The sequence below is a fragment of the Leuciscus leuciscus genome (assembly GCF_965113295.1).
Source record: "Leuciscus leuciscus genome assembly, chromosome: 8".
NCBI classification, from domain to species: domain Eukaryota; kingdom Metazoa; phylum Chordata; class Actinopteri; order Cypriniformes; family Leuciscidae; genus Leuciscus; species Leuciscus leuciscus.
The window spans coordinates 10041283-10065821 of NC_138732.1; the positions used below are offsets into that span (position 1 = coordinate 10041283).

At 38.4% G+C, this 24539-nt stretch overlaps 1 protein-coding gene across 4 annotated transcripts in view; it reads left to right on the forward strand.

Moving 5' to 3' along the window:
- unc5a (unc-5 netrin receptor A) overlaps window positions 1-24539 on the forward strand; it is a 186208-nt gene that overhangs the window by 148656 nt on the left and 13013 nt on the right. For 2 of the 4 annotated variants that reach the window (XM_082177552.1, XM_082177554.1), the window contains 5 exons: window positions 9139-9360; window positions 10083-10382; window positions 11833-11920; window positions 12502-12670; window positions 16438-16671. In XM_082177552.1, coding sequence (XP_082033678.1) covers window positions 9139-9360; window positions 10083-10382; window positions 11833-11920; window positions 12502-12670; window positions 16438-16671 — 1013 coding nt within the window. The remainder of the gene's footprint in view (window positions 1-9138; window positions 9361-10082; window positions 10383-11832; window positions 11921-12501; window positions 12671-16437; window positions 16672-24539) is intronic. The other 2 variants (XM_082177553.1, XM_082177555.1) reach the window with 1 other exon arrangement.

The window sequence follows — 24539 nt, forward strand, 5'->3', positions numbered from 1 at the left end:
ATGTTAAGTAACTTGAAGTGCTCGCACTGACTTGCACTGAAGTTTTTTTTTTTTTTTACGTCACAGTTGAATTGTTCACCCTGTCTGTCATTCAAAGCTCTTTGTGCAATATCAGCTGTGAAGAACCGCATTTAAAAGATCTCCCATAGAGACAGCAGAACAACAGAAACGAGCTGCTCTTTTAATGTCTCGCCCTGTAATTTACCCACTGGTTATCATGAAACGCGGTGAGCCGAACATTTGTTGTTTATTAACAGTTGATTTGGGGCTGTTTCACTCACAGCAGAAATCTGGGACTCGTCTTCACATGCGATTCCGTTTGATCTCGCTACGGCCACGACTGTTGCTGATACGAATCTTCAGGAGAGATAAAGGGAGGCAGAATGTGTGCAAACACTCCCATTAGTATGTGCAGAAGTAGAAGTCAAGAGTAAAGAGTTTGTATTCCTCATGCTGAGAGTCGATACAGTTCTAGAATCCTTAGCTTTTCAACTAAGGCCCACATGGTGGCATGTCCAATCATAGCATCATCTCAAACCACTCCAGTATATTTTGCAGCGTTGAGATCTTACGTGCAAAAATTGTCAATCGCAATCGGCTACAACAAAAGAATGAAAATACTGAATATTGCAACCTTGCAGCCAAGCCCAAGGCCTGGTTATCATCATTAGATGTTTACGTTTCTCTGTTCTGGGAGGTTGCGCTGCAGTCGGGATGTTATTAATTGGCCCATATTGCTCAAATTAAAAGCGCAGAAGCTGGTAGGATGGCAGCCACGGGAAAATTTGCTCAGTTGGGGGTCCGGCCAAGCAGATGGGCTTGTATTCGCATCCTCTCGGATCAAAGTGTTGGGATTGGCATCTTAATTCGGGTATGCTGTGAGTGTCCTGTTAACATAGTCCCCCTCTAGGACACTTTTGCGTTGGGGTCAAAGGGGGGTGGGACAACATCAGCCGGGCGAGTCCCTCCCCTCGTTCTTTAAGCTTTTGCACATTTCAAATTTTAATCTGAGCCCTCCCACACGCCATTTACACACGTACTAGCTCAAACTCTTAAGCCCACATATACAGGCACACTGAATAGGCAAAAATCCCTGAAAATTGGAATGCAGGCCACAGAAAAATTCTTGTCCCAATCTTTTCTCAGCAGATGTCTCTCACCAGACAATAGACCTGTTTTAAACTGTAATGAGCAGAAAATCCTGCCTGCTTTGGCTACTCTGCTGCACAGGAAATGTTTTTTTTCTTCTTCGGAGGGTTTAATTAGTTGTTAGAGGAAACTCATTGAAATAAAAGTTGCATTTAGTGTCCTCATAATTCAAGGGAAGATTAGCCCTAGAGCACCTGCTATGGGTTAAATGCAAGTTGAAAAGCACATAAATCCAAAGCAGCTGTTTGAAATGAAGAGCATCAGAATGACTGTTTACACTGCACAGTGGATGTGGTCGAGGAGGACAGGTTGAAACACTGTTAAGGTTCCATCATGCATGTGAAATAAGCTTTTTTTATGAAGTTGGACACATTTTAGTTGGTCCTAAAATGACATTCACATTCTAAGCACTGTAGGATGAGATTAGCTTTCCAAACAATGCTTGAGTTCTAATTGTGATAATTATCTGTGATTTCATGTACTGTTTTGGATGGAATTTGCAAAAACGTTTAACATTTTTTAACGTTTTTAAAAACGTTAGCTCAGTTTTTAATTATAATTCTCATAGGTCTCCATAAATATAATTAACTTCTGACCATTACACCAAATCTTGCTGTGATGTTTCTGGACTTTTTTCTAACTGTATGTATAGAGCACTTTATAATGACTTCATAAGAATATTAATTATGTAACTATCTTTTTTTATTTGTTATATATATAAAAAATAAAAAAAATAGTAAAAAATATTGTTACATTTTTATATCATAGCCTATATAATTTTATATATTTATATTTAGACTTTTGATACATTTTGAACCATGTTTACACAGTTATAGCAGTACTGACTTTATAATATGTTTATGTAATTATATTTTAAATATAGTAAATATTAATAAATATTATGTTATTTTTATATCACAATAAAAAAAATTTGCAAGTAATTTTTAAACCAATGCTTCATCAATACAAGTAATCTAGACCAAGTATTTCCAGTTAAAATAAAGTTGGATGCATAATTATTCATCTATTTTGATGTATCTAAAGCCTATCATTGAGATTACAGCTGATTGGTTGATAGGGATATTGTTCCAGGATGGACAAGGGTGTTGATCCAAAATCACAGTCATCAAACAGTATTTTATTGCAGGTGTCTATTGTTTGATTTTCATGAATCGGTGGAAAACTACAGTGTGGATGCTGCATAACGCCTCGTAACCTACATTCATTTAGTCAGGATAATTAACAGTTTGGCGCATCACCACCTGGCGAAATTACACCCAGGTGTTGCTGGGTAAAAAGTGATGATGGGAAGGAAAACTCATGTTGCTGAATTAATGCAGCCTGCACTTATAATCAGGCTAATTTGTGGAATAGAGTAAATTAAGACTTTTTAAAGCACCATGTTTGTAGCCATTTAGCAATAATGAAAATAACGTTGTAACCTTTATAAGCAAAGTCTTTCAGGCTGAGGGACTAATTTGGTAATACTGCAAGGATGATAAATTATTCCTATTTTGTATTTTTACCTGTTACAAGATACAGATGATTCAATTGTAGACTTTTTGATTACCTTAAAGGGATAGTACACCCAAAAATTGCAATTCTGTCATCAATTACTCACCATTATGTTGTCACAAATCCATAAGACTTTTGTTCATCTTTGGAACACAAATGAAGATATTTGAATGAAATCTGAGATTTCTGTCACTCCATTGAAAGTCTATTAAATCAAATCTATGATGCTTCAAAACATACACAAAGAGATCGTAAAATAAACCCATATGAATTTGTGAGGTTTAATCCAAGACTTCTGAAGAGACATGATCGCTTTAAATTATGAACTCATGTAATTTAGGCTTTTATTCACATATAATGGTAAGTAAATGATTACAGAATTTTTATTTTAGGTAAAGTAACCATTTGAGACCTCCACATTACGTATCTTCTCATAAATAACCACAAAATACTCTGCCGTTACAAATTTCCACCTTTTGGTGATAAATGCATGCCGATAACAGTGCATTCTAGTGTTTTATCTATACGCGTTCAACACAGGCCTTGTTTACACCTGGTATTATGATGCGATTTGTTCAATCGGATCACAAGTGGATTACGCAAAATACAGGTTTTGAGCTTGTCCCGGATTGCTTTCATAGTTTAGACGCTCATTTGGTTAAATGTGTTCGAACAGCCACAAATGACTGCCTACTCTCCACCTACTGACCTAATGCGTAAACATTATTGGAAGTACGCTAGCCAGACGGGATTTAAACTTTGTCGGCTGAAGACCCAAGTTTGGTTTGAAGATAAAAAATGTACCAAGCACAATGTTCTCTCACCATTCCTGATTGCTGATGCTCTTCATAATTTTTCCCGTCTTCAGTCATGTTCATATGTAAATTGTGTGAGCTTATTTTGCCTATTAGATCGAGAAAAACAACAACATATATTTACCCACCTATAGACCCTTCCCCTCAAAGAAATCAGGACAGAAGTGGTTGAAAGTGACAGATTAAAATGCTAGGTGTAAACAGGAATGTGTTTCCCTCATCTGATTGTGATCTGATCGACCAAAACGCATCTTAATATTAGGTGTAAACAAGGCAACAGACCTAGCATAAACTTCAACTCTGAATCTTCCTGACAGAATCGCTACTGTCTCCTTAAATGTCAACCTGTTTATGTCAATCATGATAGGAAAATTGCAGGTTGTAGGTTGTATCCCACCATGAGAGGAGGGGAAGGCACTCTCTGAGATTTACCCACAGGCTGAGTTTGGTCCCCTCAGGCCAGGCCTGACACCCCACTGTCAGACAGCACAAGATGTTCAGTGTTACACCTCCAGAAACCTGTGTTTCGACACACCTTACATCAGCCTCAGGAACAGCAGGAACATCGCTCGCACTGTTTTGTGTTGATTACAGCAAAAAGGGAGCAAGGGTGTGGGAATCTGATGGCGAAAGCAGATCGACTGCCTCTCTCCCCACCGCCTCCGTGTCAAGGCGAGAGAGAGAGAATACTGCTGCGTGGAATCAGGCTGAATCCATTCAATTATAAAACTGATTAACTGTGTCAATTAAAGTGTGATGGATGTCTGTTCATTTATTGAGCAGGGCAGAGGGAACGCTAGCCCAGTCTATAGGGAACTGAAGAGTGATTGGCTCTTCAGAACATCTGTTAGACATGATAAAAAGTTGCACTAGGGAGGCTCTGATAAGCCCAAGGAGGTTAGCTGGTGAAAGAAAAGCAGGATGAGCAGGGGAGAGAAACGTACTAATAGAATGAAACGCATCCTGCAGTTTGTTGGAGCCGTGGACAGTGGTTGGACATCAAGTGGATAATACAATACAATATACTAATATACTTTGTCTGCAAATTGCTAACAGTATTTTATCACTGTAAAAAAAGATAAATTCTGATATTAACATACTGTTTTCCATTAAAACAGTAATGTACTGTAGAAAACAATGCATTCCGGGCAATAATTTTTATTTAAATACTTTTTTTTTTTTATTACTGTAATTAACTGAAAACACAAAGAAAAGCATGTGTATCTGATTATATTAAATTATATAAAACATTAATTGATCCATTTTTACTTGATTTAAATTTTTAGCATGGTGTTTCAGTGAACACTACAGCTTAATGTGTTTCATTTTATTTACAATTTAATAATGCATATTTTCTTATTTATTTTAAATTTTTTATTATTTATCATTTTTATTTATATTTAAATTGTATTTATTATTATTTTTCTACTATTATTAATAATATCACTATCATTTTCCCTATTGTTACATGCCGTGCATGGTTAAATTACGTTATTATTAATTTATTATATTAATTATATTATTTATTATTTTATTTTTATAATTATAATAATAGATGATTTTTTTTTTATTAAATATTTATTTATTTGTTACTTTTTTTCTCACAGAAACTGCGTTTCATGATTCAGTAGAGGGCAAACTCTGTAGAGTTTTACAGATTTACAGACACTTCATTCTGTTAATCTTCTCTTTTTTTCATGCTATTTTCAGCACCTGGAGCGCACATGCTACAGGCACAAACCCAGCCCCCATCATCTGTCGGTGCGACGACTTTCAGTTTATGATATCATAAGTCCTTTTTAACCATGACAAAGTCACTTCCCGCAGACATACTTAATGCATCGTCGATACCAAGACGCAGGAGCGATTCCTGTTTGCATGCGCTCAGTCATTCACGATTGACCAGCTGTCATAAAACATGCCCTGATGAAATGCTACTTCCTGCTTGCTCGGTATCATGTCGTATTGACAGAGTCATCAGTCAGGAGCGTTCGCACAAAACATGTCAAGACATGTTGCCGATGACTCCTGAGCGCCATTAGCAGTACTCTAAAGTCACATCAGAATAATGGAGCTATATTTGGATGAAATTAACTGGACCGGGCACCTGTAGGCCTGAGAAGTGTAGATTGTCTTCAGTAACATCTCCGCTGATAGCAATGAGGGTGTTTATTGCAACTCTTGTGATTAAGAGTGTGATGAGCAATTAGAAGACAGCTTAATTAGAGTGACGCAGGCTGGCATAATGGTAATTGACAGCCCTGTTTTAATTGTCTGTGTGATTTTAGGCTTGGGGATGATTCTAATTTAACAATTTCCTTTGACAATCTCACTCTCGTTTAGACCAAACAAACCAAACAGAGAGTGTGAGGATGTGAGTGTGATCGTGATTAAGGAAAGGAGAATCAAACTTCCTGGGCTAAAGATAATAATTAAAAAAATAACAACAACAACAACAACCAAGAACTTTGTTGTCTCCATCAAAGTGAAACAAAGGTGTGAGAAAAAAAAAAAAAATGCGTCAGAAGTAAATTGCCACTTTAAATGCAACAATTCATACAAGAATGATATTATGAACTATTAACCTTAACACAAATTTGTTATTAACTTACCTAAGTTCCTTGTAGCATCTTTTTTTCAATGCTTTGACTTAAATATAAACACAAAAACTCCTATTGTTAATTAAAAATTATACATGCATCACTAGTAACCACACAAGGGAATTGTTCACTCTTAGAATATATATTTTAATATATATATATATATATATATATATATATATATATATATATATATATATATATATATATATATATATATATATATACACACACACATATATATACACATATATATATATATACACATATATATATATATATATATATATATATATATATATATATATATATATATATATACATATATATATATATACACATATATATATATGTGTATATATGCGTCTCATCCGTCCTTCGGATGAGACGTAAAACTGAGGTCCTGACTCTCTGTGGTCATTAAAAATCCCATGGCATTTCTCGTAAAGAGTAGGGGTGTAACCCCGGTGTCCTGGACACATTCCACCCATTGGCCCTTACCAATCATGGCCTCCTAATAATCCCCTTACATTGCTCTATCACTCTCTCTCCTCTCTCCACCTATAGCTGGTGTGTGGTGAGCGCACTGGCGCCGTTGTACTGTGGCTGCCGTCGCATCATCCAAGTGGATGCTACACTGGTGGTGGTTGAGGAGAGAGATCCCCTGATATGATTGTAAAGCGCTTTGGGTGTACAGTAGTACATATGAAAGCGCTATATAAATGCCTCATTCATTCATTCATTCATATACACACACACACACACAAGGGAATATAAACACACTGCCGTTGAAGAGTTTGGGATCGGTATTAAAAAAAATTAAATTAAATCTTTTTAAAAAGTAATTTATGCTTGCCAAGGCTGCAGTTATTTGATAAAAAAAAAAAAAACAGTAATAGTATGGAATATTATTACTATTTAAAATAACTGTTATTTATTAGTTGTGTTTGAATATGATTTCAAATGTAATGTATTCCTGTGATGGCAAAGCTGAATTTTTATTATTATCAATGTTGGAAACAGTTCTGTACAATTTTTTCAGGATTCTTTGTTGAATAGAAAGTTCAAAAGAACAGCATTTATTTGAAATATGAATCTTTTGTAACATTATAAATGTCTTTACTGTCACTTTTGATCAATTTAATGCGTCCTTGCAGAATAAAAGTATAAAGTACTTTAATTTCTTTCACAGAATATATATAAACTGACCCCAAACTTTTGCACGGTAGTGTATAATGTTACAAAAGCTTTCTCTTTCAGATCAATGCTGTTCCTTTGAATTTTCTGTTTCTGTTTTCAACATTGATAATAATAAATGTTTCTTGAGCAGCAAATCAGCATATTAGAATGATTTCTGGACGATCATAAATATATCAGCAATTTCTTCACTAAGGTTTTAGACTATTAAAAACCTTTATTTTTGAATTGCCCTTCCGTTGACCCCACTTCGTGTGTACAGGAGTGGACTATGATGCAGGTCAGTGTGTTATGCTCCGTGATATGGCCCATATGCACATCTTTGAGTTCAGTAGCTTTGGCTGAGCGATTCCTCATAGCTTTTAGCTGTCAGTCCACAGAGCGTCTAAACAATGTCTCAGTCTCTCCTCACAATGCAGAGCCACTGGGTCTCTCCCAGCAGTGAGCGCAGACACCTCTACCACCCAAAAATCAGCACGCCACAGAGATCCCTTCTCAAATCCCATTACCCACCGAAACAATTGATTCGAATAATTTTGGATGTGATTGTCTCTGGGTACTCAGCCATAAAGCTGCAGGCCACAACGAGAGAGGGCACATGAAATGTGGATTCATAAGAAAATCTGCTTTTTGTCAGAAACAGACACATACAAACACACACTGCCTCTCTCTCTCTCTCTCTCTCTCTCTCTCTCTCTCTCTCTCTCTCTCTCTCTCTCTCTATCATGGCCATAAATCCAGCAGCTTGAAGAATGCTGATGTTGCAGGCTGCCAGCAAACACTCCCCTCTTTCCAACTGCAGAACAACCCACTGAAGCACAGATATGATTACCTTTTTAAGGAGGCGGCAGTGGGGAAGCTGCACAACTACTGAAATGTTTTCCCAGCAGTTAATTCCCGTACGCACAATGCAAGCCAAGTCAGGTTTAGGTAATTCTGTTTGCTAATAATTTCATGCTTAAAAAAAACTGGCATCTGGCAAAATTTGGTTAACGTCTGATTACAAAGTAATGCACGGGAAGAACAGGTATTTCATTTTAAAATTGACATTGATTGTCATTTTAAGTAGTTTTTAACCAGCGATTCAGGCTATGTTTGGAATGGAATACTTACTGCATGCATTGCACAGTATACAGTGCTATTTTTATTTTTATTTTTTTCGTGTTGTCTTTTGTTTACTGCATTGTTCACATTTCTTAAAGAAATGAAAACTTTTATTCAGCAAGGACAGATTAAATTGATCAAAAGTGGCATTTATATAAGATTTCTTTCAAATAAATGTGTGGGATTTTTTTTCTTCAAAATATATAACTGTTTCCAGAAAAATTTCAAGCAGCACAACTGTGATCAACATTTTTAATAATCAGCATGAATGATTTCTTACTGACCCCAAACTTGAATGGTAGTGTAGTTGTCATGCTTCAAGTAAAATGAGGCATCAAAACATTATAGTTACAGCTTTTAATATCAGCCTAATCCGCTCATTGTTGACTAATAAATAAATTCAATTCACATTTATTTGTATAGCGCTTACACAATACACATCGTTTCAAAGCAGCTTTACAGAAAATGTGTGAGTCCACATTACGATTTAGAGTGATCTGTTATCAGAGGTAACTGTCTAAGTTATGCATTTCAGAAATGTACATATACAAAATCACAGTTTGCTAAAAATGTATTAATTTAAACAATGTAATCATTTAAGAAACAATGAGCTCATCGAAGTAATGAATACTGGATTGTTAACAAATGATTATGACATTCAGAAAAATGTTGAATAAATGTGAATATTGACATCATGATGACCCAGATTTTGTGTGACTATTAGTAATGCATATGTGTCTGTTTCTGTCTCTATGCAGCGGCGTCAGGTGCTGAGGACGTGGCTCTGTACGTGGGGATCGTGGTGGTGGCTCTGTGTCTGACTCTTCTGCTGATCATCCTGGTGCTGGTGTACCGAAGGAAGAAGGAAGGTCTCGATGCAGATGTGGCAGACTCCTCCATCCTCACCACTGGCTTCCAGCCCATGGGCATCAAGCCCACCAAGCCAGGTGTGTGGGCACCGCGCAGGGCAGCCCGCAGCAGTAGGCTATTGTTTCTCTACACTATCCACTCCTCGTCACGGTGTTTCACGCTCATCCTTTCATCAGTGCCCGTGTTCCCGTACCACCTGTGGCCATAGCGGCCCACAGTCTCGCAAATGTGTCCGTGTATGTGCATTGTTTGCGTTAAACCGAGGTAGTCATAGTTTTGTGTCATCTTCACAGTTGCAAATGATTGTGATTTTGGTTTTACTTGAATCCTCTTTGAAGCTGCATGTGAGGGGAGACCTTCTCTCGTCCGCCTGCTACCGTGGGAAGTGATTTGGTAATAGTAGCATTAAGCTGATTTCTATTGATCCTCCCACGAAACAAATCTGCCTACTGCTGTGCACTTTTAATTTTACATATGCAAAGTGTTTCATGTGGAAAAACATGAGAACGGCTCTGAAATCATGAAATATGAAGTTGGATTTGGGGGATTTGAACCTGCATGAAGCCACACTGTAAGCTTTATTTAAAGTGTAAGAAATTTAAACCGTGACTGCCAGGCTTTCTTTAAACGCTGTATGGAATTGATTGTGGCTGCTAAAGAGGAGGAGGAGGAGGCATTGATTTATTTACGAGTGAATCTCTCTCAGCGCGAAGGCCTGGCTACATCCATGGATTTGTTCGTTTGCACTGAATTTCAATTTGTGCTGTGTACTTTTAGCCAGCGTGACCTTTCGAAGGGTTTTTCACTCGTTTCATTCTCTTTGTTTCTACAGAAAACTCTCATTTGCTCACCATCCAGCCTGATTTGACCACCACCACCACTAGCTACCAGGGAACTCTACGTTCTCGACAGGAAGTCACCGGGAAGTTCTCCATGAGCAACGGCCCCCTCCTGGAGCCCCTTCCCAACGGCTCCCACACGCTGCACAACGGCAAACTGCCAAGCGACCCCAACGACTTCATGAACCGCCTTTCCTCTCAGACATATTTCAAAACGCTACCGAGAGACAACGTCAACACCTCCTACGGCACTTTCAATTTCCTGGGTGGTCGCCTAACCCTCCCCAACACTGGTAAGATTATACGACTGCAAACTGTGCAAGATGTTTTATGTGTTTAGTCAGGAGTGTTGTGAAAGAACTCCTGAGCTTTGTTAACTGCAATGTTATTATACTGACATGGCCCAAAATGGAAGGGTGAAGTGATCCAATTACACGGTAATCCAAGCAGTTTTATGTAAATGGGGAACGAGCGAATGCGAACATCTTCTAAAGACGTTTTTCAAGGAACAAGGCAGAGGGGGCAAAGAAGTGCCTCCATTTATACACTGATTGTGTTATGACAATGACAACCATTTTCTTTTTTCGACGGAAATAGCTGTAATTGGGGGAACGTCTTTTTTATTTTCCCTTTCTTTTTTTGAAGGATACCTCGCTGCATCTTCTGCAAGCCGAACCAGTGGCTTAGTTGTCAGCCGTGGCACTGTAAGCCGATAGGCAGTGTGCACATTCATAGTGCCTGCAACTCTATCCACTCCAAGGACACCACCAGAGTATATTCAAACCAATTAGTCTCCTTAATCACAGACAGAGGGTTCATCAGGCTGTCACATTATGAATCACTCTCGGTCAAAGAGACAGCTCACGAGGCAGTGGAAATGAAATAACCAGGGCTCCCTCGGCTAAGAACATTGTCCTTCAAAATACAATGCCCAAATTTAGATACCTGTAATCCGCTGCTGTTTTGAGAATGAAGGCAGCATAATTGCATCCCCTATACCAGTGGTGACCAAACAGTTTCTCTTATAATCATAGCAGCAGTGAGCAACTTTTTATTTGTATTTTATTATTTCATTTTATTTCATAAATTGTTTATTTTTTATTTTATTTCATTTTATGCGGGGTGCACAATATACTTTAATATTTAGGGATAAGGGTTTTTTCAATAATTTTTTTTGTAACCCAAATTATGAGCAATAGTAATATTTTTTTAGACACCATAATAATCTAGTTTGGATGCAGGGTGATTTATAATAGTATATAATAACACAATTATTTTATACATATTTTCTTTTTTCCTTTTTTTTGTCACAATTTCCAGAGTGGACCATCCATCCATCCAAAATACATTTAAATTAATAATTTGAGTTTTTTTTACCAGAAAAATACAGACGTTTGACTATTTAGGGTTTATTATTTCTTATTATTTTGCTGCCAATGTGAAATGTATGATACCTTTTCTAAAAGCGCACGTTATGCATTTAATTTCATATACAGAAGTAATTATGTCAGGACAGACAGCAGGGGCTGTAGGCACATCCTGTCTCTGTTCTGATCACCAGGACAGAAAGTGAAAGAGTTTTTCAAGGAACACCTGGTAGATGACATATTTGACCTTGACTGTGGACTAGTGTTAACCACATTTTCTTTTGTCACATAAAGGCCCACTGTGAGCTGTGACAAAAGCGGCGTTCAGATTGAACAAATGATCCTACTTTGTCTCTTTTGTTCCTATTTACATTAGGAATCAGCCTGCTCATCCCGCCAGAGGCCATTCCCAGAGGGAAGATTTATGAGATTTATCTCACCATTCAGACGAAGGAAGACATGAGGTAGGTCCCTGGAACCCGTCTGAGGATCTGCCTCACAAAGAAAGAATGCACAGTTTGAATCAGATTTTAAAAAGCCCAGGCACAGAGCGTCAAATATAATTGAAGTTAATCTCCACATGCTGGCGTGTGTGAGTGTGTGTGTGTGTGTGTGTGTGTGTGTGTGTGTGTGTGTGTGTGTGTGTGTGTGTGTGTGTGTGTGTTGAGCCGTTTGCTCAGATTTATGACTAATGCTAGCTTGAGATATCAAAAGCTTGTGTGTATGTGTTGTGTGCCTTGTCTGTTATATGCAAATGAGCCATGGGCCGCAGCGAGGGAAATGTTCTCCTGTTTTAGATTTTCCTGTCGGAGTGAAGCACCAGGTAACGCTCTGGCTATTTTTTGCTCATGCATTCATGCAGTGTTCAAGACCAGCTCCCTACTGTGCTTGAATGCAGAGTGTGAAAAGTCAGATCAGAGCACCAGAGCCCTGATTAATAGTGGAAGCTCGTCTTGTAAAAGGGTCTGCTCTGTGCTTGACATTGGCCATCCATCCAGACCCCTTTGGTTGAATCCTGACCATGTTCTCCTCTTCTTCCCTCCAGATTGCCCCTGGCTGGGTGTCAGACATTGCTGAGCCCCGTGGTGAGCTGCGGACCGCCCGGTGTGGTGCTCACCCGGCCGGTCATCCTCAGTATGGACCATTGCTCTGATGCGTGCCTGGAGAACTGGGCCATCCGTCTCAAGAAGCAGTCATATGAGGGAACGTGGGAGGTCAGTGTTCGTTTGCGTTTGTTTGCATTTATGTTTAGCTTTAGTAGTAAAGATATGCGCTGATAACTGAAAGGATGCAGGTTTGAACCCTGCAGGTTTTCCTTGTGTAGAAATTTTTCACACCCAAATCACAGGAAAAATCTAATTTCCCCTCTCAATTTTATGTAATTAGTTTGTAATATATTCTTTTATAATTTAATTTATTTATTTATTAAATTATTATATTTCTATTAAAATATTTAAAATTCAATACAATTAATCGATCTCTCAATTAATGTTATGATGTATACAGTACTTTTATAAATATTCAAAAATGTATTTATTTTGCATTACATTAAAGGGATGCTCCACTTTTTTGGGGAAATAGGCTCATTTTACAACTCCCCCAGAGTTAAACAGTTGAGTTTTACCGTTTTCGAATCCATTCAGCCGATCTCCGGGTCTGGCGGTACCACTTTTAGCATAGCTTAGCATAGATCATTGAATCGGACAAGACCATTTGCATCTCTCTCAAAAAAATGACCAAAGAGTTTCGATATTTTTCCTATTTAAAACTTGACTCTTCTGTAGTTACATCGTGTACATCAGCACCTGAAATAGTCGACCCTAAAGTCTACCGAGCTGGGGACTATTTTCAGGCGCTGCGTCATATCATTACGCCTGCTGGACTCATGGTACGGCAGCAAAGTTTCTTGATTATTACGCAGGAATGAGAGTATAGTTCCTAGCCATATCAGCCTAGAAAATCGCAACTTTACATTTACAAGAGTCAAGTTTTAAATAGGAAAAATATCGAAACTGTTTGGTCATTTTTTTGAGAGAGATGCAAATGGTCTTGTCCGATTCAATGATCTATGCTAAGCTATGCTAAAAGTGGTACCGCCAGACCCAGAGATCGGCTGAATGGATTCGAAAACGGTAAAACTCAACAGTTTAACTCTGGAGGAGTTGTAAAATGAGCCTATTTCCAACAAAAGTGGAGTATCCCTTTAATGACTTTTCTATAGATTACATTACAGTAGACTATTGTGATTTGTAGTTTGGGAAAGAAAATGTACTTGGGAATAAAACAACAAAATATAGTTTAATTCATTTTAATATGCAGGGGGTGCTGAAAATTACATTTGACATTCTTGTGCAGATTTACCCGCTTTCGTAGAAGTTTCTCCTGTGAAACCAACCCCACATGATGACACCATGTGAAGTTACAGGAACAAATTCCATCAGCTCCAGGAGATAAATAAATACGTTAGTTTTGAACTGTATGTAGGAGGAACTCATGCTTTACGTTCACCTTTCTTGCCCTTTCCCATCTCTTTCTCTCTCATCATCCTGCTGCTGAATTGAATATCTTATGGAGGCAAATGGGCTGTATCGTCATAATCATTTCAAATAGCCTCTCAGACAATAAAGCCCTGAAGTGTCTCCATCAGCGCACTCCTCATTTCACCTATCTCTCATACCTTCACATTTAATCTCCATTTAATTGTATGGATCTCTACCTCATTCCATCCCATGGTCATCAGCACCCACCTTTAAACTGAGCCGGGGTGAGTCCTTCATTATGCCTGATGGCTTTTCCAAATCTGCACTGAACCGCGCCGGGTCGTTGCGAGTGACATCAGGCACAGAGACAAGGAAGAGGAGGAACCTAGGAAGGAAGGGCGGAGGAAGAGAGTGAAGGTCTTCTTTCATGTTTGATACTGTGCATAAATAATTCAGGCTCCTTGGTGTGGCAGCAATGGGGCGGCAGTAGAATGAATAGGCCTGTCTTAGACAGAGGGTAGAGCAGCACTTTTAATCATCCCCTGCCCCAAATATAGCCCATCGGCGGCAGGTCGCCGTTCTTGGCCAGGTACAGCAGACAAAAGAGGGAAAAAACACAGGGAAGTTTGTCCTGGAAGGAGCCTTGGCAGACAGACTCGCAGCAATTAATTTCTCCAGAGGACGCAGATCAGCAAAACGCGAGCAGAAGAGAATGAAATATAGTCTGTGTCGTTATTGAACCGCAGGATGATTTTTTTGAGTCATTTGAAAAAGAAAAAAAAAATTATAATGGAGGAAAAAAATTAGACTTCATTGTGGTCAAATAGAAAACGGCTTGTGCCAATACTAATTTCACTGATGAAGATAGTGGTTTATTTTATTGATTGCCTGATGTAATTTCCTGGCCCAGATCCCGAAGTGCATGACAGTAGGGCCGCCTCTCTGTATTTGATTAGATAATGGTGTGAGTGAGAGAAAAAGAGAGAGACGGTGTGTGAGGAATCTTTCTGATGAGCTTCCTGCAAAAGGTTCTGTCGCCACATATCCCACTTGCCTTTTCTCTAATTAAAGCCACTCTGGGGAGCCATTATGTGATTGCATCTGACCGAAGACTGTGAGGAAAACTGCATGCTCCCTCCACAATAGTGTTGGCCTTTGCTAGAGTCACGTTTTCTGACAAGAATGCCTTTTCTTGTGATTTTAATACATTTTCTTTGCATTAGTCTATACAAGGCACACTTGAAGACATCTCTGATTTCAGTCAGGATTCGTACATCCAATTAAAGGAATTATCTTGCCATGCCCTGACGAGCTCCATATTGCACATGGCAACCTGTTAATTAGTTTATTCTCCTGGTTATTAGTAGAGAAGCACTTCAAACTGTCAAAGTCACTAATTGATTAACACAAAACAACGGGATTGCAAAATGAAGTAGGATTGGTTTTGGCTTTGCAATGGATGAAGCAATTTAACATTTATCTTAAAATAAATTGAATCAGGAATAAATCATGCCGTTTTTGAGGATTGACTGATCAATCAATCCCCCCCATTCTATACCATTCAAAAGTTTGGGGTCAGTTGGGGTAAAACATTTTTTTAAGGATATTCTTTTTAAAGACGTTATTCAGAAAGGGTGTATTTAATTGATAGTAATTGCATTTATAATGTTACAAAATATTTCTATTTCAAATAATTGCTGGGTTTTTTTTAACTTTCTATTCATAAATAGAAAAATGTATCTTGGTTTCCACAAAAATATTAAGCAGTACAGTATAATAAAGGTATAATAAATGTTTCTTGTGCATCAAATCATCATATTAGAATGATTTCTGAAGGATCGTGTGATACTGGAGTAATAATGATGAAAATTCAGCTTTGCCATCACAGGAATAAAGTACATTTAAAAATATAATCAAATGGAAAACAGTCATTTTAAATTATATTAGTATTTCACAATGTTACTGTATTTATGATCAAATACTTGAATTTATTTGATCAGACATACAGTAACATTGTGAAATAGTATTACAATTTAAAATGACTAGATTAACCAGCAAATGTAGTAAAATGTAAAAATCTAGTTTTCTCTTTACAAACCAGAAATGGTTAAATAAATGCATACTTTTTTGTTTGTTTGTATTTATTTATTTTAATTGCTCCTTTTGCTGTATTTAACTTTGAATCTGAGAATCTGAGATGAGATTTTTTTTTCTCCCCCCTGCTTGTAAGGAAAAGAAAGGGAAGCTCTGATCTCTTAGTAGGCACCACCATGTGTGAAGATTCACGATGAACTCCTGCTATTAGTGTCTCATTAGAGCACAGAACACAGTTGATTATGCAGATCTTTCAGTTTCTTCTCACCCTAGTCACTTCATTGTATCTACAATCTGACACTGAATATCCTCAGGGCAGGAGTTGGCCATCTCTCCAATAACTTCGCTGACACAGTTGCTCTCTGCCCTCCCCTCTGACCCCTGTCATTTTCTCATTGGCTCCTCAGGATGTACTTCAGCTGGGTGAGGAAGTGGTGTCAGAGCCGTACTACTGCCAGCTGGAGGCGGAGACGTGCCGGGTGTTCACTGAGCAGCTGGGCCGCTTTGCTCTGGTCGGGGAGTCCCTCAGCATGGCTGCCGCTAAACGCCTAAAACTGCTGCTGTTTGGTCCCGCCTACTGCTCCACGCTGGAGTACAACATCCGCATCTACTGCATGGATGACACACAGGACCTACTAAAGGTGAATTCAAAATGTACTTGTAATTATGCCAATTGTATAGTGTAAGGGGATTTACAGTCAAAGACCCAGAACGAGATATGATGAATGAAGACCCCGAGTCAGAATTATAATACATTGAAGAAAAGTTTTACTGAAGATAGTTTGCAGTTTCATCATCAGAAGTCAGCTTCAACACTCACAAGGAGTGTGTAGGCTGCCCAGTTACAAAGATCACAGCAGTTATACCCTACACCAGGGTTCACCAATCTCGGTCCTGGAGGGCCGCTGTCCTGCAGAGTTTAGCTCCAACCCCAATTAAACACACCTGAACCAGCTAATCAAGGTCTCAATAGGCATACTAGAAACTTTCAAACAGGTGTGTTGGAGCTGGTTGGAGCTAAACTCTGCAGGACAGCGGCCCTCCAGGACCGAGATTGGTGAACCCTGCCCTACACCAAGGTCTAAGCTACATCCTTGCTTCAGGTTGCAGTTTCTGATTGGCTAAGAAATAGATAAACATAGTAATTTTCCATACATATACAGTTAGGCATGTTGTCACCTTCCAGGTCGCAAATTTGGGTTGCTGGGCGCCAGCCTGTCCAGAACAAGAAGTCAGTCAATCTCCAATAATGCAGTTGTTCCTTAACCTGTAACCAAAAAGACTAACACAAACACTGACACACAGCTTCTTCAAGGTTGGATTTGGCAAGGCTCTAACTATAAAGAGTATTCTCAAAACATCAAGAATATGTTCTTTCTCTCAAGGAGAGGACACTTTAGTCTAACTGGAAAGTAAGGCTTTGACAAAGAAAGGGTCCCTTAAACTAGAGACTTCCATGACCCCTGTGACCATAGCTGTCAGAGTACCCTAGAAAAGCAGATGGATGTATTGACACGTTAAAGAAGTCATAATTCATTTATGGAAGCCGGGTTTATTTGATTATTTGAAATAATATCTGGGGGAAAAAAATTGATATATTTTCAGATATTAAATACAGACATTAGAGAATACATGAAAAGAACATTTCAGTAATCACACTGGCAACTTCTATAACAAAGTAAAATCTCATAAGCTTAGAGAGGTCATTCAACTCATTTGATATTTAGAAGGAAAAATATTGATTATTCATTAATAACTTGATTGTCAACCATATATGTAAATCACTCATCAAATCACTCAAAAAGATATAGATATACTGAAGAGACAAGGAATTCCAGATTTTCCCCTTCAGTAGTTTACCTAAATTTGTCTTCTGTCTCTTAATCGCGGTCCCTTTTTACCCTGCCGAAAGGACCAACTGCGTAGTAGGAATAGTTCACCTAATTTACTTTGTGGAACACAGAAAAAATTTAATTAGAGGATGATTCAATGGCAATTTAATGTAAATTCATGGAAAAGAGCATGACATTTTTTTGTTTTCTGCGAAATAAATTCTTTTTTAGCGTTTTTAAGAAAAGGTTTTAGTGAAATGTATGCACATTCAACTGGGGCTCGCCAGAATTTAGTACTGTCCTGAATAAGATATTTTACATAAAAGATGTTTACATATAGTCCACAAAAAAAAAAGAAAAAAAAAAGCTGAATTTATAAAAAAAATAACTCTTAATTCTTAATACTGTGTCGTTACCTGGATGATCCACGGCCGTTTTTTTTTTTAATGGTTGTTGGTGAGTCCCTTTTTGTTCTGAGCAGTTAAACTGCCCAATGTTCTTCAGAAAAATCCTTCAGGTCCTGCAAATTCTTTGGTTTCCAGCATCTTTTGCATATTTTAACCCAGTTTAACTGCTCATGGTCCCTCTTATTTTGTTAAAATAATTAACATTTTTCAGATTCTGCAAGGTGTATGTAAACTTTTGACCATATATTCACAGTAGTATAAAAATATACATATTTCTTTTTCTTTTCATCAGCGCATTAATTTTTTTTATTTTTTTTGCTCCCATTCTAACAGATCAGGAATAATCAAGAGCTAATGCCAAAGCAGCCTCCCTCGAGGAGCACGTCTGAGCAGACTGTTAAGATTTCATTTGCATCCTTAATTAGCAAATGAAAAGGAGAGACACTCTGGCCGTGGCCCCTGAGCTCCGCTCGGCTCTCACTGTCAGAGTAAGAGGGCCCGTTCCCTGTTCTGCCCACTCCAGCCTCTGAGAGCCTGCCAGAAAGAATGACCTGCCTTACCCAAAGCTGCCCGCTGGGCCCCGCTAGGGTGGGCTGACAGGGGAAAGAGATTGCAAAAGAGATGCCAGGAATTTGCCCAGTTTGTTTAAAATGAGCTCTTAGCCATGCAGAGATGAGAAGTGCTCCAGCCTATGATGGATGTGAGCACCTCCTCTCCAATTCTCTCCGAAGGGTTCACGAGAACGCTGACTGTTCTGTCATTTTAAAGTGAAGTGTTGAAGTGGTGATTTGTTGGCCCCCCCCAAAAAAGCCCTTTTTATATTATTTGTATTTCTTTATTTCACACCAGTTGCTGTTGTTTAATGATTGCAGGTGTGGATGAGGGATGTGCTTTTATCTATAGCCAGGGTGTTGAGCTGCCAATATAGATGCTTTTTCAACCCATGACCTCCTTTCATACTAACCTTGCCTTTGATCAGGTGTGGGCTGCTCCAGGGGAACCTTCATACGTGGACAGACTCAGTCATGCAGTGCTCTCGTGTAGAGCTGCTTTCCATGAATCCACCCCATTTGCATTTTCACTCCCCTCAAATGCACAGACCGTTGTGGTAAGCCACAGTGTCCTCATAGGACAGGGAGTTTTTTATTGGGGGGTTTAGCGGGGAGTCGATTGGACTGTATGCTGATCTTTGTCAGTATGAAAAGAGAGAAGATTTTTGTTCCTAAGGCCAGATGCAAAGTCTATGCAAGTATGTGAATGCAAAAGCTTCATGCTAAACCTTGATATATCGATTTTTAAATTTAGTAAAAATGCCTGTAGTGTGTGCTGTAATTGCAGCACTACTGAACCATTTTTTTTTTTTAAGTTTCTTTGCTTTGCTAAATTAATTAATGTAGAACCATTTTTCTAGTTTTACTCTGCTTTTAAATGTTTAATTGGCTAGATATTTTTCTTGCATATAGTTAATTTAGTTGAATCAGTTCTTTGGCAAATCACAACAAAATTATTTCTTAAACTCCTCATACAGGAATCACTAACAACTGGAAGGTTCATGAAAAAAAATCATGGGTCAAAAAGTTTGGGAACAAAAATGCAGAAAGTCTTTCTACGTCAGCATTTTCACATGTCGTTTTATTTAAAAAATGTTTTAAACAAACGTAAAATTTAGCGTAAAAAGTCTACGGCCAGATTTCTCTTTCACATCAACTGCTTTAATTACTGAGGGGTTTTATCCGCTACATTGATGCAAGAATGCATGTAAATCAATGTGTTTACAATCTTGCAATGCATTGGCCAAGCATTTGTGAACTCATGTAGCGTATGTTTGTGGTCTAACAGGTGCTTCACCCCCTGAGAACTACATCCGAGTCCATGATTGACTTTCCTTCAAAGATGTGAGGCTGATTTATTGTGATGGAATTATTATGCTAATCGTTGCTGATAACAGAAGAGGATTTCGGAATTAGCATAGTATTAGAAGAGTTGTTCATGACAAAGATGAATTGTTTTTGTGTGTGTGTGTGTGTGTGTGTGTGTGTGTGTGTGTGTGTGTGTGTGTGTGTGTGTCTTTCACCACCATCATCTTGGGTGAATATTAATTGCATTTTGATTGCCGCTGGGCTACTACATTACTTTTGAAACACAGTAATGCGATACCGCAACCAATGAGATACCGCTATTTTCGATGGTTGTCACACTTCCATTAAGCTAAGAAATTGTCGCTCTATACAAATACTTTTTCCTTTCTCTAACACTCTATTTCTTTCCTGTTCATTCTTTCTTTCTCAGTCATGAGTTTTGCTTGTGCCTAAATCAACAGCAATCTTTAATCTCCCAATTAAACCACATTAAAATAATGTCATTGTCTTTAATCACAAATATGACATTTGGGAATCAGTGACATTTCAGCAGAGATGCGTTCAATATGTTTGTGAATATTTAATGTACAGCGGTCTGTTACAGAAGAGCCTCCACTGCTGGCTTTACTATTGCTGGACATGTCATAGCCAACCTCCCCAGAGCTCTACTACAGGACCTGTTTGAGACCCTTCCTTTAATGTGGTTAGTTATTGACCTCCAACTGTAAACCTGACCTTATTATGCCAGGCTGAGCAACAAACCACTACACCACTGCTCTGCTCCCTTTCATTCTTAATGTGATCTCACCATAGCACTTGACCTTTCAACAAATCACGATTGGCAGTGTATGCAACCACTGCAGAAAGAGCAGAAAGATCCAGATTATAGCATCAACATGTTCCGAAGCAAGTTTGAAGCACCAGCAGAGGAACGTTTTGGGTTCACTGGTTTATCAGGCTTGTCAACAGACAGTGGATTGTAAAATATCCTCTCGTTTCAGAGATGGATGAGCGATGACCTTTGGTGCCTCTTTCCAAATGATGTTCACATTTAATCAAGAGCTGTGTGATATTCTCTTGTCCCTCCAGACCTTCCAGACAAGTAGCCAAATGTCTGAGGAGCCACGTCTGGTGTTTTCTATCTGCTGACTGGGCTAGAAACAAATAGAGAGAGAGTCTTTGGATCTTTGACCTTTCGTCTAACGTCTGAGCATAATTTGCGCATATGTGCTTGCGTTCATGCTACAGGGGAGAAACCAAAATGGTGCACGGCTTTGATCACTGACGTAACATTTAACAAGACATTTCACTTGACAATGCGAGAGGAGACGACGAAAGAAAGCCTCTGTGTTACTTACTGTTGCTCTGATTTGTCACATTTGTTTCTCTGGCATGCTTGTTTGGAAAGCAGCTCGCACATCGCTTGCATTTTTAGTTTTTAATCAGAGAGAGGAGGCAAGGGAGGAAATGTTTGAGGTGTTGGGTGGGAGAGAGAGCGAGAGAAAAAGAGAAAAATAGCCTCGTCACCAGCTGGAGAAAACTCACAGACATATGTCTGGATGATTTACATCTGTGAAATGTTTGCCTCCATCATTCAGATCTCTGTTCTGACTTTTCTGACTTGCTCATCAGCTCAGAAAGTGCAAGGTCTGTTTTTTCACGGCTGAGAAGTCGTGGAAGACACCGGGCGGAAATTAGTCAATGTCAGTCACTTTGTTAAGCTATCATATCTTTATGCTCCGTGAGACAGTTGAGATTAAGTTGTTAAAGACTGAAAGAAATCTTCTATTACAAGTACAACGGATCTATACTGTCATTAAAATCAAAGCCTTTTTATTTAGTTCACTGATTTAAGATGTTGCGTAACAAACTTGTCTCAGTGGTTGTTAATTTATGGCGTGCTCATTTTAATTTTATACGGTATGATGGGTTATTTCTTGTATCCTATTACTGGCAAGCCAATGGAGACAAAATGGATAGACCACACTCTGCATTCAGGTTTAATATCTTTTTATTTTAATAGCTCTGTGATAGATTTACTTGAAGGAATTTATTAGTGTGCAAGGGAAGCATCATTATTACTATTGCTCGTAACGACATCAGCAACGACCCGTACAAACCTGTAAATGGTAAACTCGGATATGTAACTTATTTTTTAACCGCACATTCACCTTTGCAACCACACAAATCACCATAGCAAAAATGTTGCGACATTCTAGCAAAAAACCAGAACAGTATAGCAACAGCAAATCATCCTAGCAACCATAGAGCAACGTCTTAGCAACTATCCAAAGCACACTAGCAAAAAATAAAATACAAATTGAACTTTTGACCACTGTGGTTCAATCTTCTGAGAGTTGCATTAAGTGATTTATCTTAATGGAAGTTTGGGTTACCGTGAACTTTGTAAACACATTGCCCTTTTGCCTGAATTGCTTTTAAATGTTCTGTTTGTGTGTTTTTGGCGGAGGAGCGTTTGTAGCATGTGAGTTGTGGCTGAGCATCTAACCTCCTTCTGTCAAAGACGGCGAGGGGAGATAAACTATATAAGAGTCTCTTGTATTCCCAAATGGAGTGCAGCACTAGTCCGTCAGAGCCCGGCTCAGCACACCACAGGAGCTGTCCAGGCCTGCGAGGATGAAGGGTTTGTGGGCTCGTGAGGACTGTGGCCATGCTTCCCCGTAATCCTGTTATCTGTCTCTCTAAAGCTTACCACTCTTCTGACCCGAAGACACCAGTGTTAAGCTGCCTCTGTCTCCTCTCCATTCCTTTTTGTATTATATCGTTCCCTCACGCTCTCTTTCACCCTCTCTTGCGCCCTCTCTTGCTCCGGCTTTCGGTTTTCTAGTAAGTAAGAAAAAGTCAGAGGGTGGTCTTCGTCCTACTTTTTCTAAAGTCTAATATCTAAAGACACTGTCAAAAAAATAGAGAGTCTTTTTATTCTGAAGTATTTTATATGGCTAAGTCATCACCATCTTGTCTTCATCCATAAGAACTTCACTTTGTCTCCCATTGTATAAACTTTAAACGTTTCCTTACTAAAAACCCCCATGGTGACCAGTTTCTGCCAAAAAGGAATGTCCTGCACTTATTTATTTGTTTGATTGTTTGTATTTATTTTATTTATTTTAGTTTATTGAAGGGGAACTCGTGGCATTTCGGGCTATCTTGGTGCCCCAGGCAAGAAAATAAATTCATTTATTCAATTTAGTATCAACAAAACAATTTAGTAGTTATTTTTGTTTCTTTGGCCATTCTGATTATTCATTTGTTTAATTTGTTTGTTTAAAAATAAATACATTTATTTATATTTTATTTGAAATCACATATTATGTATTAAGTAAAATAAATAAATATTTATTTATTTATTTATTAATATTATTATTATTATTTTAATGCATTTTTTATTACCACTTTTTTACTTCAGTACAAATACAGGATCTATGGTGTGTATATATATATGTATATATCTGTATATATATATAAGGGTCTGCTTAACTTCTGTGCGGTCTATGTAGTCAAGTGCTTTTTGCAATGAAGGAAAGAATTGTTTGATTGTTTTAATGAAATTCTGTGACAATTTATTAACAAGACAATGGGGTGTAAACAAGGCCAGTATTCCCTCAGCCTGAGACATATGTTGAAAGCAAACACACAAATGGCAAGCTCAGATCTTGGCTGGGATGCAGCAGCGGCGGGCCAAGACTGACATGTTTCTGCTCATCATTTTGAGCTGGCCTTGTTAATATACGTAGGGTGGACACAGGCTGGACTGTGTCTGCATTGGTATGCATGCTCTTAGTTCTTCATAATGGGATAATTGGCAAGCTCTTCGGTGTCTCCCAGTACTAGGCAGCTAGATGTGCTGATAGGTCAGAATCAGGATCAAAGTCTGCATGTGGCAATTTGCAATGCTAATTTCTGCCCATAGAGTGATTGTGTTTAAGACAAGAACATAAAATTAGATGCTTGTAGTCTAAATAAAGTGTCTTTTGTCGTGAAGGAGAGATTATATATTCCTCTTCAGATTCTAGTGCACTTAGGGCCATTGACTGACGTACGACCTAATGGAATGAGATAAACATTGACCTCTAATCTTTTTGGTTAAAATTCACCTCTCACCTCTGTGGCTGGGCCGCTTAACCATGAAAGACGACAACGTCTCTATCTTTACTGTGCTTATAGAGAGAGACTGTAGCTTAACTTTCTGGCTCTAATAATAAAAATGGTTTAAACTACTTTCATTGTCTCCCATGAAAGCACTTGTGGTCTGTAAAAAGATAAAATGGTGTTTTGCACTGGGACAGGAGATAAAGCTTGTGTCTAGAATTTTTAGTTTTAGCTTTTTTGTAATAATTTTTTGTAAGATACTTTGTTCTGGACAAATTCTAAGGCAGACATAATGCATTGT